This window comes from Typopeltis vanoorti, chromosome 14 (assembly GCF_054136105.1).
Source record: "Typopeltis vanoorti isolate ZY-2024b chromosome 14, IOZ_Tvanoo_1.0, whole genome shotgun sequence".
Taxonomy (NCBI): domain Eukaryota; kingdom Metazoa; phylum Arthropoda; class Arachnida; order Uropygi; family Thelyphonidae; genus Typopeltis; species Typopeltis vanoorti.
The window spans coordinates 10,456,932-10,477,553 of record NC_143562.1 but is presented as its reverse complement, the minus strand read 5'-3'; the positions used below and the strand labels follow the sequence as shown (position 1 = coordinate 10,477,553).

Sequence of the window (20,622 nt, the reverse complement as noted above, 5' to 3'; positions counted from 1 at the left end):
TTATTCCGACAATCTCTGGGTGCACAGACGCAATTAGTGCAACCATTTCATCCGCCTTGTTTCTTATACTTCTAGCATTGGTATACAAACACAACAACTCATTTCTGGATCTACAGCTAGTTCCACTGATACCACTCACTCGATGTGATCTCTCCATGCTGGACTGGGGCCATTTCCCTTTCTGCTTCTTCATTTTAGAACCCTTTGCAATTCCATCTGTTTCCTTTTGATCCCTGATCATCCCATTACTTTCCTGCCTACACATTCTCTCACCTCCTCTTGGAGCATCCACCTTTCTCAGATTTTACATACAAATTAAATAACAATGGCTCCAAAACAGATCCCTGGGGCATGCCACTAGTGACTTTCCTCTTTTGGGATATCACTCCCATACAAAACCTGCTGACAGCTATCAGACAGCCAATCTCCAATCCAATGTACTAATTTACTATCGAACCCCATCTGTACTAATTTACTATCCAACCCCATCTGTTCTAATTTATCTACTAGTCTGTCATGTGACAATCTATCAAAAGTCTTTGCAAAATCTAAATATACTACTCTATATGCATGCTTTTGTCCAGTTTGCTTGTCACCTTGTTATAATAAGAGTAAGCAGATGACTAAGACATGATCTTCCTTTAGCAAACCCATGCTGTCCATTAAAGAGAATTCTACTGTTGTTGAACCAGTTCTGAATCCTTGTCCTCACTAGCTTCTCAAACACCAATGCCAGAATAATATTAAAAATAAAGATTAATGAAGTTAGGGAACTAGTTAAGACTAGTACAGGAACGGAGAGAATGAGGGGATCATCCCTGGAGATTGTGTAAGAGTGTGGCTAACAAGGGTGTTAGGACTAGATTTTTTTGCTGGGAGGATTGTGAATGGGTGGAATGCATTGCCAGAGGTGGTTTGGATGTGAATGCTTCATCTGTGAATGAATTTAAGGAGAAGTATGATAGATATTGTGTGAATAATGGTTAGTGTGTCAATGTAGGGTCTCCCACGACAAGTCTTTTGACTCCATGGAGACACCATTATAATAATAACAACAACATGACATTGTTAGCATTCAAGGATGTGTGAACAGAGCTAATCTCAGATGACATAGTTACTTAAACAGAATAGTTACTTAAACAGATCTTAAACAGAATAGGAAACACGATTTTGTGAAACTTTTATTAAGTACTCTCCTGATCATCGAGTCTCTGTACATAATTTTCTCCTTGACTTGTTTATCTTGTTTGTTCGGTAAGTCTTTATTATTCACCTTTGGACCACCTGCTTCTTTCCCTTTTTAGCCCTGCTAATCTCTTGCAGCATCTACAATTTTCCAATTTTGCACTTTGTCCTATGAAGGATAACATTCAAGTGGGCCATTTCTTTATTAATGCCCATTTTGTTCTCTATTTCCATGCTCAGCATTAATAACCTCATTTTCCATCCTACCATCAGTATGTCTACTCTACTAAAATTTTCTGCATTCTTGTTACCTAACAGAAACTCACTTTTGAAACACTTAATACACACACACACACACACACACACACACTCTCTCTCTCCAGTTTTAATTTCCTTCCACATATCCTTTAATTTTCTTGACGAATATATTTCACACACTGAATAAAATCCTGCAAATTCAAATCGCCTGACAATGTGGTCTTTGCTGCCATTGTTCATCACATTAGTGCCATCTGCCAACAATATTGTATTTAAACAAAAAACATGTTTACTTACAAACTAAATAGCTGAGTTAATCTCACACCCATTTAAAACAAAGAGTACAATAAGTTAACTTAATATTATCAAATAAAATACAAAAAAGTTACTTATCCTTCGGGAGTGATAAATCCACTCCACCCACCCGCCCACCCACACCCACAAATATGCCACCTAATGATGAATATATATTGATAGATATATTGAATACATTGGAGTCATAGCAGATGAAACTAATTTGAAGGAAAGCTGTCGATGGAAAGTTAGTAAAAATGTATACATTTCGTGTAGGATGATCCAGTACCATCCTGATATGCATGCTCACTGATATACATACCAGGAATTGATGATGACAAAAGAGACCATCAGCTATTTTTATACCAAGAACATTCTGATTTCAATATTGTACAAGTTCGTTATGGTGAAATTAGATTTCAATTTAAAAACTAATTGCATGTCATTTATCGACTTTGTAGACAATGTATTATTATTTATTGTGCTAACAGTTTCGATGGGCACAATTATATTGCAGTTACTGTAAAGTATTTGTATTTCATTTTTTCCCCCTCCTTCAGTAAATAAACAATGATATGAAAAATTTCTTCATTAATATATCATTACATAAACATGCATATGGCAGATATTCATACTGCATGAGTGGCCTGTGATCCTGTGGACTATCCCCATAATTTACTTTGAAGAAACTGTTATGCAATTAAGTGTTACAGTATCATATTTTGAAATATTAAAATAAAAGTGGACTAGAATTGAATCTAATTATTCAGATCAATGTATGAAACTGATGTTAAGGGCTTATTATTACTGATAGCAGACCAATTTCAAAACCACAAGTTCATTTTATTTATTTATTATTTTTAATTGTAGGGAAGCTTTTAGAAGCAAGGCAGAGAAAAATCTTTAAGAAGAGTGCAAAATAATATTTCTGTTAAGTTATAAATAATTATTTATCTCTAACAAAGGAATGAAATGACAGTGATATCAGCAAGCTCAGCAAGAAAATCTGTATGTGCTAGTGTAATTCATATGATGTCAAGCACAGGAAATGTGGATTGGCAAGTTAAACATAAACTAATGATTGAAGAGAGAGAGAGAGAGAGAGAGCTGTAAAATTTCAGGAACAGCTAATGTTTACCATTCGATATCGGTAATGTAATGAACTGTTTTGGAATACATGACCCTAATATAGATATAAAGTAGTATAAAGAGTATTATAAATACAGTTAAGTAACTATGCAACATACACTGAATTCACTCATTCACAGGGCTGTACTTGTGCACAGGTGTATGTGCGCAAGTACAGCCTGCAGGTCCCAAAAATTTACCTCCAATTTAATGGCCTCATATTTAAGTGCGCTAGAGTGCTCCTAGGTCCCAGAGCAGTCTAGCGCCTTGGACCCCACCTGCCTCGGGAAAAATGTATGGTCCTGCTCACTCACTATAATTACCAAAAAGTGCAAGAGAGAGAATATCATAAATGAAATTTACTACAGCAAGCCAACCAATATAACAAACTATAACTATGTGTATTAGTTTTCTGATTGGTGTCTGATGAAAATCAAACAGTTCATAAACATTGTCAGGCCATGAACCTAACAAATGAACTAAGAAAAGGCAAACAAATATTCTATGAATTCACTACAATTAGGAGTTGACTATAACACTTGTGAATTTTTTGAATAGCAATTCATAACAAAACCAGCTGCAAGGCAGAGTAAATGTAGTGTTTATTCAGCAGGGTCTTTTATGTACTGAACTCATCTGTCACAGCAAGCTAAAATGTCATTACAGTTATCTAATTCATGAAATTTACAAAGAACACAAACCAGTAAAAGCATCATTAACATGATTTCAAATTTAAAAGATTTCATTTTAGCTGTAAACTCTTATATTCATGTTCACAGTACAAAAGTGAGAAATGCTTTCAAAAGGTTTCATTAAAAAAATGTTACTTGTTAGTGTGAATACTTTTGTGGACTAAGACTTGAAAGCTGTACAAATGCTCTACCACAAGTTTCACAGCTGAATGGTTTTTCATTTGTATGAATCCTAATGTGTGTTTTAAGAGTTGTTGCTTGTGAAAATGATTTATCCCAAAACTTACAAATAAAGATCTCTCTATTTGTGTATGTGTTTTTGAAACTTTGCTAGCTGTGAAAATGATTTACCACAAGTTTCACAAAGAAAAGGTTTCTCATTAGTGTGAAGTCTAACGTGTGTTTTAAGATTTGAAGACTGGGAAAACGACTTCCCACAAGTTTCACAAAGAAAAGGTTTCTCATTAGTGTGATGCCTGATGTGTGTTTTAAGATTTGAAGTCCGTGAAAATGATTTCCCACAAGTTTCACAAAGAAAAGGTTTCTCATTAGTGTGAAGTCTGATGTGTGTTTTAAGATTTGAAGACCGTGAAAATGATTTGCCACAAGTTGCACATCTAAACAATTTGTTATTAGTATGAACTTTTGTATGTAATTTAAGATCCTTCAATAGAGAAAATGATTTGTCGCCTATTTTACATATCAAAGTTTCCTTTTTAGTGCGAATTCTCATGTGATGTTTATGAGGAATACTGTTTGAAAATGATGTTCCCAAAGTTTCACAGTTAAAATGTTTATCATTAATATCAAGTTTTACCTGTTTTTTAAGAAAACACAATTGGCTAAATGAATTACCACAAGTTTTGCAGCTAAAGGTATTTTTCTTATTGGTATGAATTAATGTGTGTTTTATAAGATCATCAGAACATTTAAATGATTTACCACAAGTTTCACAATCAAAACATTTTTCATTTGTATGGAGCATTGCATGTCTTTTAAGAGCTGGAGAACAGCTGAATGATTTACCACAGGTTTCACAGATTAATGGTTTCTCATTAGTATAAGAAGTGTGTGTATGTTTCAAGATCATAGGGAGAGTTAAATGATTTATCAAGTTTCGTAGGTAAAATATTTCTCAAGTGTGTAAATTCTTGTGACTACTGAAAATTTGAATCTTCTGAAAATGATTTATCATTCACTTCAAAGTTAAAAGAACCCATTTTTGTGAAATTCTTCATGTAGTAAAATTATATGAAAAGGACTTTTCTAAAGTAAAACATTTTTATGACAAATTCTCAAATATGCTTTGAAAATATTTACACATTTCAGTTAAGTTTTCACTTCTGAATTACCTCTTGAGCAAATTATTAAGTTGTCCTTTTGAACTTAAAAAATTAGAGCAAGTTTCAAATGCAAATTCTTTCAGGACAGATTTGCTTCATGGTTTTCAATGAGTACATATCTGATGATTCCCATATATTTTCATCATAAATAAATATTACACAGTTCTTTGTTTTCAGAATAGTGAACTGAATTTACATCTTTCACATAACAGATTTTTCTATATTACTTCTCTATTATGAAATGACAAGTAAGTGGAATTCCTTGCCTCTGGTTTGATCAGCTGAAAAGGAAAAAAAAAATCATTACTGAGAATGTATTCACTGAATGATTAACATTATTATAATAATATAAATATTATAGTGATACTCTGTAGAATTCTGCCTCATTCATTTGCTGATTGTAATAATACTGAGAGTGGGTCAAAGGGCACAAATATTACATGAAATCTTCACAGAATCCTAGGAATTGTCACAGACGTTCACTCTTACATCATTTACTATTAATATTTTATATTAATCATATAAATCATGGACCTAACCAAATAATTTATGACTATAATAAAAACTTCCAAAATTAATTTGTGACTCATGAACATAATTATTTATGGTTTCTTAATCCCAGAGACATTTTATTAAATGTTTCTGAATATCATTATTATTACGGGCGACTCCAAGGAATCCTTAGACTCATCGAGGGAGGCCCTAAACATCATGTCCACACAACTATTCAGCTTTCTCACAGTATCTATTATACCTTGCCTTGAACTCATTCACTGTTATAGCACCCACAACAGACTCTGGCAGCTTATTCCACTTTAAAAGTAAAGAACCCAGCTCTCACACCCCTGCTAACCACACTCTTGACCAGCTTCAATAGACGTCCCCTAGTTCTCCCACCACTAGTCCTGAAAAAAATATCCTCTGAATTAATCCTATAGAAACCCTTCAGCAACCCGAATGTCTCAATCATATCTCCCCTCCTCTGCCTATCAACCAATTTCTGCAACCCACAAATGTTCATTCCATAGACCTGCCATCATCTTGGCCACTCGCCTCTGGATCCTCTCCTCCCCATCAAAAAGAAACCTAGGTGACCAAATCTGGGCACAGTAGTCAAGATGAGGTCTTATCAAGGCTCGGTACAGAGGAACAATAACTTGCTTGTCTCTGCTCGTCAAAGTATTTTTCAACAACCAAGTGATTTGATGAGCTGATTTAGCCACTTTTGCAATGTGCCCCCTAAACTTCATCTCCCTATCCACCAACACTCCCAAGTCCCTGGCCACATCAATCTCCTGGAGTACAGTTCCACCAATGTGGTATACTGCTGCTAATCTTTTCACCCCAAAATGCATAACCTTACATTTTGTCACATTAAATTGACATCAATTCTCCATAGCCCAGAACTCTGATCTATCCAAATCATCTGCAAGATTTTGACATCTTCTGCATTCACTATTGCTATACCCAACTTTGCATCATCAGCGAACAAATGAACTGTTCCTCTTAGATCCTTCCCTATATCGTTAATGAACAAATTAAACAGCAGTAGTCCAAGAACAGAACCCTGCAGCACACCACTAGTCACAGCCCATATTTTGGACTTTACTCCTGAATAAACTACTCTCTGATATCTCTCCATCAACCATCCACCTATCCATCTCACCAACCATATATCCATTCCCATATGTTGCAGTTTACGGATTAGAACTCCATGTGGTATCCTGTCAAAGGCCTTAGCCAGGTCCAGCAGTATCACTGTAAACCCATTACCCTTATCCAGTTCAGCCGTCACTGTGTTATAAAACTTGAACACGTTACTGAGGCATGATTTACCCTTCACAAAGCCATGCTGTCCCCCATACATTATCTCATTTTCATCAATCCATTCCTGTATTTTTCCTTTGACTACTTTCTCCAGATATGCTGATCGGTTGATAATTTGCAACAGAAGTCTTGGATCCTCCTTTATGCAGTGGAACTATTTTCCCCTCTTTCCACACCTTCGGGACTAAACCAGATCCAAGACTCAGATTAAACAACATGGTCAAGGGCACTGATAATTCTTTAGCTGCTTCACGTAAGACCCGTGCCGGTATACCATCCAATCCCCCAGATGTATTCACATTAAGGTTCTGTAATAGACTATTCACCTCCACTTCATTCATCACAATTCCCGTATAAACTAATGGTTCCTTCATTCTTTCAATGTCACCACCTGGATGATATACTCTTTCAAAGTGCTCACTCAGTAATTCCACTATACCGACTGATTCAGTGACCTCCTTACCATCGGCATTCCTTAAAATCATTCTGGCGTGTACAGTTTTTTTTTTTTTGCTTGCAGCATATTGAAAGAACTGTTTGGGATTCTCTTTAGCTTGCATAGCTAGTTTCCTTTCATAATCTGCTTTTGCTTTTCTTACCACACTTGTTACCCTTCTGGCAGTTACTGATATATTACTGACTGTTTTTATATTATGATTGAAGGTTATGAAAAACAAAAGTTGACACCAAATTAACTGTATAAATATGTATGCCTCACACACACAAGAGGTCCAAAGACCCCCATGACAAGACAGTTTCATTGCATGGGCAAGTGGTTAGAGGGGGAAAAAAGGAATTTGGTAAAGAAAAGGTTTTTGGTAGTTAGCAACAGGTCTGGACTCGTTTTTGCTTGTGCTGTCAAGTTTGTCTTAATTCAATGCTGCTGTTATTTGTAGTCTTATCAGTGATGGTTATTAGTGCAGAACAGCTTCATGTAATTCAGTAAGAGTTGCATAAAATACTTTATGCTGTTTCTGAATTGATTTTTATTTTTTTAATTATTGGGTTAATTCCATCCACAAGAGATTCAAAACCTATGGCACATTCAACATGGATAAGGCTAAAGATTAGACAGGGAGTAGAGGTTAGATGGCTTTAGGTGTGATAGATAATGGGTTAGAAACCTGACTATTGAACACCACAAATAAAAGTAAATAGCACTAGGTGAAATCCATGATGCAAGGATTTCTGAACTGTTCTGCCATTTTAAAGATAGATTTAAGATAGGTTTTTAAAATAACAGATAAAATTGTCACTACTTAATGCCCATCAGTCATGATAAAATAATAAATAAAACCTTATATCCAAATAAAATGAAAAATTAATGGGCAAAGTTAAAATTTTTAGAAATAAGAAATATCAAAGGAGGCAAGAATTTAACTTAAAACAGATAATTAAACTGATGATTTACAAATGAATATTTCCCATACTCTTCCTGCAATTTTTGTAATCAAATGATATACATATGTGATATCAAATTTGCTTGTACTTACACATGAAAACTTCTTGTGTAACACATGACAGACTGTGACCATGATCACAATGATATAAAGATAACACAGAACGTTATAATGAAAAACCTTCTTCTTGCAATTAAACACACAATATATGCCAATTATTTACAGATAAAAGATTCAGAACCTATAATACAGAGTTGTTCAAGTTGGTTTGAGAGTTATTTATATAAAACAGAAATTAAGAAATGTTTTTCTGAATGTCTATAAACTTTAGTTTCTTGTCAATACTGTTCACAGGAAATACTACATTATGGAATACAAAGAGCAATGTGATGAAGTCAGCTGCTCTCTATATAAAAGGATGGTTATGAAGCTTATTATTATTATGTAGGTATTCATTGGAGTCAAAAAAGACACATCGTGGGGAGGCCCATCCTAGAAAACACAACATCTATTATACCACTCCTTGAACCACTCTTCATGAAAAGAAACCACTCCTCACCTTCTTGCTCAGAGCTTCCTTTCATAACTTCCAAAGATGGCCCCTTGTCCTCGCTCCTACCCCTAATCCATGAAATGAAAGAACCACAGAGTGTCAATCCTGTTACTACCTCTCAACAGTTTAAAAGTCTCAAACATACCACCTCTCCTTTTTTTTTTGTATCTACTAAATTCTGCAGTCCATATTCCATCAGCCTGTATTCATAACTAACATTATGCAGTCCTAATACCATTATTAGGACTAATAGCTTTGTTATCAAATATAGATAACAAAGATTAATATCTTTGTTATTTGCCTCTGCACACTTTCCACAGTTATGGGGACCAAATTTCAGAACAATAGTTCAAGTATGGCCTGATCAGAACTTTATAGAATGGAATGACAACTCTTATCTCTGCAGGTCAGTGCCCTTCTCAGTATTATAGCAATCCTCTGGGTTTCCTTCACCACTTTTGCGATATGTTCCCTGAATGTCAGGTTTCTATCAATCATCACCCCAAGATCCCTTGCCCCCCCCCCCTACTTCCTCCAGTACAGTTCCTCCAACAGTATGTAGCCTCTCACTGATGTATCCCAAACTTCAAGACTTTACATTTTGCTGCATTAAACTGAGACACTGTTCATTTGCCCATCTGTCCGGTTTATTCAAATCCTCTTGCTGGGTTACTACATCTGCACCATAGGTGCCAGGGAGGGGAGGTGAAACCCCCCTTTTGAGTCACCAGAATTCAAGGAGAACCGGCCTACCGGTCCGGAACTCGGGAGGGGGAGGGTAGTAGGTGCCAGGAGCGGAACCCCTTTTCGAGTTTTCAAAATTCAAGTCATCAGAATTCAAGGAAAACTGGTCTACCAGTCTGGAACTTGGGGGTTGGGCGCTGTAGCTACCAGAATCCCATTTCGAGGCTTCGAAATTCGAGTCATCAGAATTCAAGGAGAACCAGCCTACCAGTCGGGAACTCAGGGGGGGAGGTTAGGCACCATGGGTGAAGGAAACCCCCGTTAGAGTCTTCGAAATTTGAGTCATCAGAATTTAAGGAGAACCGGCATACCAGTCCGGAACTCGGGGGTTTGGCCGCCATAGGTGCTGGAGGAAGGGGGGGGACCACTTTCGAGTCATCAGAATTCAAGGAGAACTGGCCTACTGGTCGGGAACTTGGGGAATTAGACGCCGTAGGCACCAGGGGGGGGGATACCCCTTTCGAGTCATCAGAATTCAAGGAGAACCGGCCTACCGGTCCAGAACTTGGGGGAGCGCCGTAGGTGCCAGGGGGGCAAACTGCCCTTCAAGTCTTTGAAATTCGAGTCATCAGAATTCAAGGAGAACTGGCCTACCAGTCCGGAACATGGGGGGGTTGGGCACCGTAGGCAGAGCCCCCTAGTCTGAATATGATCTTTGTAACTCTTCTTTGCACCCTTTCCACAACTTCTTTATCCTCTTGGAACTCAGGAGACCAAATCTGTACACAATAATCTTGGTGTGGTCTTATCAAAGCCTTATAAAGAGGCAAAATGACTTCCTTATCCTTACATGTCACGGTTTGCTTCAACATCACAATTATCCTCTGAATTGTATTTGCAACTTTTGCTATGTGACCTCTGAACTTCAAATTCCTATCCACTAATATGCCCTTGCCTCCTCAGTTTTTTGTATCATAACTTTGCTAATATAATATGCCACTGGAACTCCTAATCATGCCAAAGTGCATAATTTTACACTCACTAACATTAAACTGATAGCAATTTTCATTTGCCCAAATTTCCAACCTATTCAAATCATTTTGTAAGTGCTGAATACCAGCAGCATCCCTGATTGCCCTGCCTCTCTTCGCATCATGAAAAGCAAATTGGAGAAATTTTGCAAATGAATTGGATAAATGTGTTCGGTGGATACTTGCTAGAGTTGTAGAGTACAAGAGATTTGTAGGAGCAATCATATCAACTGCGAAAAAATATATCCCTAGAGGTTACAGAAAAGATTATGTCCCCGGGATGGAATGAAGAGAGTGAACATCTCTACAGAGATGTTCCTGAAAAGTGAAGATCCTGAAATAGCAGATGAATTACTACATAGCCTGAACTCATCTCGAAAAACAAAATGGATTGATATGGTTTAAAACCTTGACTTCAAACGATCAAGTAGAAAAGCTTGGAATCTTCTCCAACAACTATCCACAACTAATCTACCTAAAAGAAAAAGCACAATCATCCCCCCCTGAGAAAATAGCTAATCAAATCGTTAATATATCAAGGGCACCTAGGGACCGTGAACATACCAAGAAAGTTAAGAAAGAACTTATAGCTTTAAAAATAAATACCCCTGCTTTCTCACAATATGCCTCAATCTTCACTATAGATGAAGTAAAAGCCGCCATAAAAGATATCAAAGCAGGCAAGGCCCCAGGCTTCGACGGTGTCCATCCTGAATTTCTGATTAATAGCGGGCCAAATACTATAAAATGGCTCTGTGAATTCTTTTCTGATATATTATTGACAGACCGACTACCTAGCCAGTTTAAGAAGTCAAAAATAGTTGCTATTCTTAAACCTGGAAAACCACCCCAGGAGGCAAAAAGTTACAGACCTATTGCTTTATTGAGTCGCACCTATAAAATGTTAGAGCACCTTCTGTACAACAGATTGTCCATACCAATTATGCAGCATGTCCCGATTGAGCAAGCTGGTTTTAGAGAAAAACGTGGTTGCTGTGATCAAGTGCTCACTTTAACATCATACATAGAAGCTGGATTTCAGAAGCAAGAAAAAACATCAGCTGTCTTCTTGGACCTAACAGCAGCCTATGATACAGTATGGCGTGACGGTCTTATATACAAATTTCTTAGCATTGTCCCATGTAAACGGACTGCAATTTCCTCCATGCTCACTGAACGTTTCTTACAAGTTATATTAGGAAATAAAATATCCTGACAACGAAAACTTAATAATGGTCTTCCACAAGGGTCAGTATTGGCACCCTTACTTTATAACCTATACACATATGACTTGCCTGCTACCATCTCATGCAAGTTCTGTTATGCTGATGACACTGTAATTGCCATTCGACACAAAAACATGAGTCAGGCTGAAGACGTACTTACAAAAGATCTGAAAACTATAAGTGAATATTATAAAAAATGGAGCCTCCAGCTCAATCCAGACAAAACAGAAGTATCAAGCTTTCACCTTAATAATCACATGGCAGATGTCACTTTACATATCTTCTTTGAAAGATGTTTACTATGACACAATAAGTTTCCAAAGTACTTGGGCGTTACCCTGGACCGCACACTCTCTTACAAGCAACACCTAACAAATGTTTCTGCTAAGTTAAGAATCCGTAACAACATAATACAAAAACTAATAGGCATGACATGGGGAACAACAGCTGATAATCTGCGGATTACTGCTCTTGGTCTAGTTTTCTCTGTTGCCGAATATTGCTCACCAGTATGGCTAAATAGCACACATGTTAAACTTGTTGATAGCCAACTAAATAATACAATGAGACTGATTTCTGGCACAATTAAATCAATTCAAGAGCTGGAAGCCACACACTGGCTTCCAGCTCTTAGTAACATTGTTCCACCAAATCTGCACAGGACTAAGGCTCTCTTACAGGAGTATAAGAAAATTTTGGAGAACACAGCCCTACCAATACATTTAGATCTCCCAGATTTAAGTGTACGACAATTGAGATCAAGATATCCACCACTACAATTAGCCCAACAACTACTACATTCTAACTTTGACTTGAAGCAAAAGTGGCAAGAACAGTGGGAGAGCCATACAAATGACATCACAAAATTTTCTCTCAATGAATTACAAGAAAGTTTTGATGCTTGCTCACACCTCCCATGAAAATCCTGGACTCAACTTAATAGAATACGAACTGGTCATGGTGTATGTGTGGACATGCTTTTTAAGTGGGGTAAACGACCATCCCCGCATTGTGATTGTGGAGCTCAGAGACAAACTGTGAACCATATTGTGACTCAGTGTTATCTCAGAGCACATTCAGGAGACAAATTGGACTTTTTAAGCTACACCCGAAGATATGAACTATCTGACCAATATGGATGTAACCTTTTAATTTTATTGGTTTTAAAAATGACTTTTGACTTTTAATTTTATATGTTATTAAAGTGACAGTGTATTGTACTGCATGTTTTGATATTCATGCCATATGAATAAATAAATAAATTGGCAAACATTTGCACATCTGATGCTAGACCATGCATGATGTCATTAATTGACAGATTGAACAATAATTGCCCAAGGACCGAACCCTAAGGTATACCACTGGTCACCTTAAATGTTGAATAATTCACACTCACCATATACCACTTTTTGATATCTATCCATCAACCATCTCATGATCCAAGTCAAGAGTTTAAATTCCAATCCCATGTTCTTCAGTTTATGCAACAGCCTTTCGTGTGGTATCCTATCAAATGCCTTAGAAAAATCCAACATTATTATAGTGTATCCATTCCCTTTATCCAACTCGGCCATAACATTGTTAAAAAACATGAGCAAATTCCTAAAACATGACCTTCCTTTAGTAAACTTATGCTGCTCCTTGCAGAGTATAGCTTGTTTGTCTCCCCATTTCTATATGCTAGTTCTCACCAACTTCTCTAAAATCTTCACTACCAACACCAGAGATACTGATTGGTTGGTGGTTAGACACATCAGCTTTTGCACCACCCTTGTACAATGGAATTATCATTAGCTTCTGAAACTCGAGTACCATCTGCATTCAATAAAGTTATTCTTTCGCATTCATTCTTTCTTTTGCTTGCGTCATAACAATAAATATTCTTTTGGATTGTCTTTAGCTTGCATGGCCAATTTCTTTTCATACTGTGATTTAGCTTTCCGCATTGTTACTTTCCACTTTCCTGAGCTTTATATATTTCATAACTCCTCTCACTCTTATTTTCAAGATATTCTTTCCACATCACACTTTATGCTAAATTGTGTCCTCTTCTTCACTTGTGGAAAAAGCTTACTATTGCTGCTAATAAATATTCCTTCACAATTTCCCAAGGAAGAATGATATCTTATCTTGACCTTCCAATTCCTCCCTCCATGGAACTGCCTCAAGGCAATATCTAAGACTATTATAATCACCAGCCTTATAATTCCACATACATTCCCTTTTCTTTGATAATCTTGTATGTCTATTCATCTTTCAAATCAAAACCACATGGTCACTCTCTCCAACTTGGAGGCAAAGATGCCATCTCAGTTATAATCAGCTCTTCTGATGCTATGACCAAATCCCAAACTCTTGAACCTTGTGTTCCTTCTATAATTCCTTCTACATGTTGTCTAAGACATTTGTCCTCAAATATTCTAGAAATTCTATTCCCTTATCCTTATTACTACATGCAGTTTCTTCTTCCCAATTTATATTGCTATAGTTAAAATCTCCCATAACAATCATTCTTCTTCTTCTTGCACTTACCATGCTCAACTGCCTAAACATCTCATACCCCTGACCTTCTATGCTCCCTGGCTTGTAGCAACCTCACTAAATATCTTGTCTTGCCCACCTTTATCTCACACCATATGCTTTCAAAACCATTAGTGCCAGTGCACTCCAAATCCTCAACTCTGAGAGGACATAACTCTTCACTTATCATAAGCAGTATGTACTACTTCTATTCTTGTTATTATATCATCTTCCTTCGACCAAATCTCAGAGATCCCAATAACGGTGGTGTTGATAGCATAAGCCTATCAGCACCACCAATTCATCTCCTTTATTCCAGATACTTTACACAAAATTGTCACAGCTGTTTTTAGAAAACAACTGCCTGTATTTTTCCATTTAAATCTCTCAATATCATCAGTATATAACAATGATAGAAGACTCTTGCAACACACCACTAAAGACTTTCCTCATCAAGCAGCTAAGCAAGGCTTTCAGCACATTTCTGAATTCATAGCTATACGCTTTTTACAGTGTCGTAATTTTGATAATTGGTAAAATATCCTGCTCTTCTTAGATACTAGTACAACTGGCCCTAATTTTTACATTTTTATTTTTATGCATTTTATACAATCCAATGAAGGTGAATAATTATTAATTTACAATTATATGTCTTGTGTAGATATGTTTACTAGTGATTTTGCATATATTACTATAAATTATATTTAATAACTACTAATTATTATTACATAAGGGGTAATCTCAGACTACAATTAGAATATTTTAAGATAAGGTTTATTTATAGAACAAATTAAATGCTGGAATCTAAAATCTGTAATAGTATTTCCTATAGCTGAGTGATATACAGGGTGGTTCAAAATTCCATGTACAAATATTGAGGGGAGGCAGAGAGCATCAAAATCAACAATATTCACAATAGGAAAGCATGACTGGAAACGCCACCCGAAAGTGATAGGCGGCACTGTTGGCCAGCACTCCAGTTGAGTAATTGGAGCTTCCTCATTCAAGCTTTTGACATCATATGAAGAACATGTGTCGTTTTACAAATGCTGAGATGGCAGACATGCACCTCGTTTACCATATTATGTATCGAACTATTATTGAACTGTTCAGTTATGCCTAATAAAGTTTTTTACACTACTTACTGCCTTGTGTTATTTCTGTATCTTTGTGTCCCTGTTAGTACCTTCTGGTGGCATTTCCGGTCATGCTTTCCTATGTGAATATGGTTGATTTTAATGTTCTCTACTTCCCCTCAAAGTTTGTACGTGGAATTTTGAACCACCCTGTATATACATATAAAGGTCTAATAGGCTCAAGTAATGTGAAAGTGTACAAATAAGGGATTTGTTTCAAAAATCAGACTTCAAGTTAGTTCAGCATACAATTACATTGTGTAGATGTGAACATCAGTTTCATCAGCATTTTAGAGTCCAAGCTGTAGCCTGTTTACAGCCTACATATCATGTTCCATCTTGGTTCTCTCATTAAGAATATATGCAGTCTCTATTACACTCCATCCACAATTAGTTAGAGTCCAAGTATATTTATATATTCAGATACTTATAAGCCTACCTTGTTTGACACAGCAGCCTTCCAAAGAAGAACAAAGAGGGTAGTCATCTGCAAAACTATGACTGATTTGGTTCTTTCCAAATGAAGGTGAATTGTTGCATTGTCCATACAATTATACTAAATATATGTGGTCAATTTGGGCCTGAAAAAAAGTGCATCATATTTGGTAGTAGGGTTCCCAGATTTTCTAATCCCTTACCAATCCACATTACAAAAAATGTACCTTTGTGGGTGGGATTAATCCAGATAAAAAATAAATAAAATAAAAATAACACACACACACACACACACACACACACACACACACACACACACACACACACACACACACACACACACACACACACACACACACACACACACACACAAAATAGAGCAGGAGATGCTACAATCAGAAATTTAGCAGGAGATGCTGCTAAATTTCTGACTGAAACAATGAAGACTATGAGACCAATGTATTATGTGTGTATTTTGGCCAGTTTACTTGTTCTTCAGGATCAAAAAAAACTGAGTCATCTTATCATACTGTGCCAAACCTTGGTTTGGTGAAGTATGACCTTTGCTGTCCACTGGTGCTGAACAAAAAAAGCCCTTGGACATAAATTCTTAATCCTCACAGTCTTTTTTTTTTAGGAGCCCCTCACAAGGTCTCAATCAACTATAGATACCACCGTACATCATTTGATAACAGCAGTAAGAAACAAAAGATAAGCAACACATCAGTGTAAATATAACAGTGTTTTTCATCACCCATGCAACAGGTGAAAAGCCAACAGGGAAAATGTTGCCCTTGTTTCTTCAAAAGGATTTAGAACTGGTACGAACAGGATGGCTCATGCATAGGCACTGCGGAACTGCAGCATCCCCAATTCTTCTCGATATATAAATATATTTAATTTAATTATTTATATTTGCTTCTTATATTTAATATTATCATCAACAATCTTATACAATTCTCTTCTTTTGTATAAAAAATAATAAAAATCCATCTTGTAGCACTTAGGAGGACAAAGGAACTGCAGCACCCCAATTCTTCTCGATATATAAATATAGTTAATTTATTTATTTATATTTGCTTGTAATATTTAATTTTATCATCAATAATCCAACAATTCTCTTATTTTGTATAAAAAATAATAAAAATCCAACTTGTAGCACATAGGAGGGAGAAGGATGCTAGCAGCACTGTTGGAAGTTTATTTTGCACTTGGTTAGACTATAATAAATTTAGTTTAATCCTTTATCCAAGTGTAAGCAAACAAAGTTTGCGCCGGAAAATATCTTCAGGACTGAAGTAAGGTGGTGCAACACTAGGCAACTCCAAGCAAAGGTGGACCAAGCTCTGATCACTCCTTGTCTCAGTATCTCTCATAATGCAAAGCACATCTCCTTGCAGACATGTATACTGCTAAGCCCTTCCCTTAATGCATAGCAGTATACATGTCCGCAAGGAGATGTGCTTTGCATTATGGGAGATATTGAGACAAGGAGTGATGAGAGCTTGGTCCACCTTTGCTCGGAGTTGCACCACCTTATCTCAGTCCTGAAGAAATTTCCAGGCGCAAACTTTGTTTGCTTACACTTGGATAAAGGATTAAACTAAATTTATTCTAGCAGCACTGTGTTTACCACAGGGTCATATTGCTACATGCGCAAGCATATGCACGTCATAGTGAGATGCAAGCTATTAGCGTAATATGGCACTGTCCATCGCACAGCTCCACTGTTGTTTATATGCAGTTTGTAGTGCTTATCGTGTTTACTCCATCTCTTTAAATATTTAAAGAGACGGAGGAAACACGATAAGCCTGGCAATTAAAGACATAACATTTGTTATAGTTTTTATTTTAGAACATTATTGGGGTTATTGACAATTATGACCTGAGAAATGCAACCTTAAGAAATAAATTCTGACAGTAGTGACTGTAAGTGAACTACAAATTCTTCAAGTCACACAAACATCAAGGAAAATGTTATTGACTTTGTTGCTCAAAACAAAACAAGAAGAATATATTCTATTTTTAAGTAATTTTAAATTATACCAAACTGTATAATTTTATCGATACTAAACAATTGAAGAATGCAAAAGAGAAGCACAAAACCACACATGGTGGAAGCTCGTAGTAGTCCTGGAAGGAGATGACATCTGACAAGAGAATAAACAATATTTTTTCATGTTTAATTTTTACCATAATTTTGATATTTTATCCAAACAAATATATATGCTGTACTTACAGTGTGTATGTATATTTCAAAAGTTGCAGCACCCCCCACGATTTCAAGCCATGAGCCACCACCTTTCAAAACAGTTAGGAAATTATGATCTGGCGATATTCTTGTAGAAATATTGAATTATGAATTAAATTATGGTAACAACTCAAAACACACTTCGCTCTTCTAGAGGAGTGATATCTGAATGGAATTTCCGAGAGCTTAAAGATCAAGGAGTGACAGGTATGAGATGCATTCTAATAGGTAGAATAGTCATCTGATTCTAACCAGGTACATCATCCTCAATTTTGATATTCACAAGTCTCTAACATCTATAAAAGCAGGATATCTCAACTGTCCCAATAGGCTATACATCCTTAATACTATGAGATGCTTTAAATGTCAGAAATATTGGCATGCCCAAACTACATATCGTGGTTCTACTACCTATGCCTGATGTGCCAGTACAGATTATAATAATAACTTGCACTGCCAAGAAAGTTAAATGTGTCAACTGTCAGGGAAATCATCCAGCCTACTCTCGGGCATGTCAGTAGTAGAAGGATGAAAAATAAATAAGAAATAAATCAAATCAGCTAACGCCTTTTTATTACCTTATACAGGGAGTAGGTGAGGCCAGTTAGCCCTATCTAACTTTTTGGAGACCTGAGTGGGCAGTTCAATCTCCACTGGTACCAATCAGAGATAGATCGCCCAAGGCTATCACTAATTAAGCGGTACACAGTGAAGAGAGACGGCTCAAATGTGCCGCCATCTCGTGGTCCCTAACCCTAACACAATATATTTAATGTCTGAAAATAATGTGGGTTCTACGGTCGATTTTCTTGAGTTTACAGGACGAAAAACCCGAGTTTCCGGGAAGAAAAACCCGCTTGCCTGTGCCAGAGATCGACCAACTCGGGAAACGGTCGAAAAAAGGCTTAGAAAAATTTCCTCTAGTCGCCGACTAGATTCGAAACCAAGTCTTGCTTCGTGCGGCCAAGCGCTGTGGTGTGTAAATGCCACATCCACTGAGCTACACAGGCTTTATATTAAAAAAAAAAAAAAAAGATAGAAAGAGAACAAAATATATCATATCAGGATGCAAAAAGGAAGCTAGTCACCACCAGCACACCTGTCCTCAAATCCTCTTATTCAGAGAAAGTGGCAGTTAAGAAAACATTAAAAGTATCTCTTGTTAATAGTGTTTTCTCCCTGGTGCAGGACACCAGAGTGTACAGAGGATTTGAAATTGGAAGTGATCACTATTTAGTCTTCGGCAGGATAAAATTGAATTTCATATCAAAAAGAATGACATGTAAGAAAGTTTTAAAGTGAATAAAAGTTGAGCAGCTCTCAGATGTGAACTGTAGACTAAAATACACAAAGATTATTGAAGAAAAAATGAAAGAGTTTGAGAGCAGGAACCAAACCTTGGAGATTCAGTGGCAAGCCTTGAAGAAAACCTTGATTGATTCAGCTAGAGAGGCATGTGGTGAAGTCTGCAAGGATAGAAAAATCAGAACTCCATGGTGGACACAGGAAGTTAAAGAGGCAGTGAAGGAAAAGAAGAAGGCATATCAAAAGTTCCTGGGAAATAAGTCAGCTTGTGCTCTTAGAGAATACAGAGACAAATGTAAGAAAGCTAAACAGTGTGTAAAACTAGCTAAACAAAAGTCATGGGAGGACTTTGGCAAGAACATAGAAAATAAATATCAAGAAGGTGGTTAGGTATTCTGGAGGTTGTTGAAGAAGCTTAGAAATGGAGGAAAGAGTGGTGTAAAAGGAGTTAGAGATGGTAAAGGTGACATGAAAATGAAAGAAAAAGATATCTTTGAAGTATGGAGTAAGTACTTCAAAAAATTGCTAAATGAAACAAGCAGTGATAGCACAGTGGTAAAAAACACTCAACAGACATACAGTCATGTTAAAGATACCAGGCAATTTTAAACCTGGTTTTACTCCATTTTTCCCAAGTGAGCAAACAGACAAAATGTCGAGTTTGTGCCTGCAATTGATGCAAGACTAGCTGATCCCACAGGTAGTGCAAGACTAAGGCAACTCGTGGTAAAGGTGGAGCAAGCTCTGATCACTAATCTTAATATTTACCCTTAATGCCAAAACACATCTCCAAGAAGAGGATGTATGATGTTTTGTATTAAAGGCAAGGGGCCACTACCCAGACCGGTTTTGACCTTTATTGAGGTCTCATCAGTGGGAGCCAGGCTAGAAATACCAAGATTTAGTAATGCAGAGCTTATAAGTATTTTACCAAAACAAGTTACCATAAGGTGTTTTAACCTTATTAAATAAAAATCTCAGGAGGAGATCTAAATATTAAGGGTAAAGATTTAAGGTAAATATTAAGATTAGTGATCAGAGCTTGTTCCACCTTTACCACGAGTTGCCTTGGTCTTGCACTACCTGTAGGATCAGCTAGTCTTGCATCAATTGCAGGCGCAAACTTGACATTTTATCTGTTTGCTCACTTGGGAAAAATGGAGTAAAACCAGGTTTAAAATTGCCTGGTATCTTTAATATAATTATACCCAAGTTAAAAATACTTTCTACATTTAGATATCCTCCTGAGATTTTTATTTAATAAGGTTAAAACATCTTATGGTAACTTGTTTTGGTAAAATACTTATAAGCTCTGCATTACTAAATCTTGGTATTTCTAGCCTAGCTCCCACTG

The 20,622-nt window shown here is 36.6% G+C and overlaps 1 protein-coding gene across 1 annotated transcript in view; it reads right to left on the bottom strand.

Annotated features, from left to right (window-relative positions):
* Positions 1-3,450: 3,450 nt before the first annotated feature.
* Positions 3,451-20,622, bottom strand: part of LOC150099201 (uncharacterized) — a 146,245-nt gene continuing 129,073 nt past the window's right edge. The window contains exon 7 of the mRNA XM_090404278.1: positions 3,451-4,691. Coding sequence (XP_090260404.1) covers positions 3,859-4,691 — 833 coding nt within the window. The 3' untranslated portion in view covers positions 3,451-3,858. The remainder of the gene's footprint in view (positions 4,692-20,622) is intronic.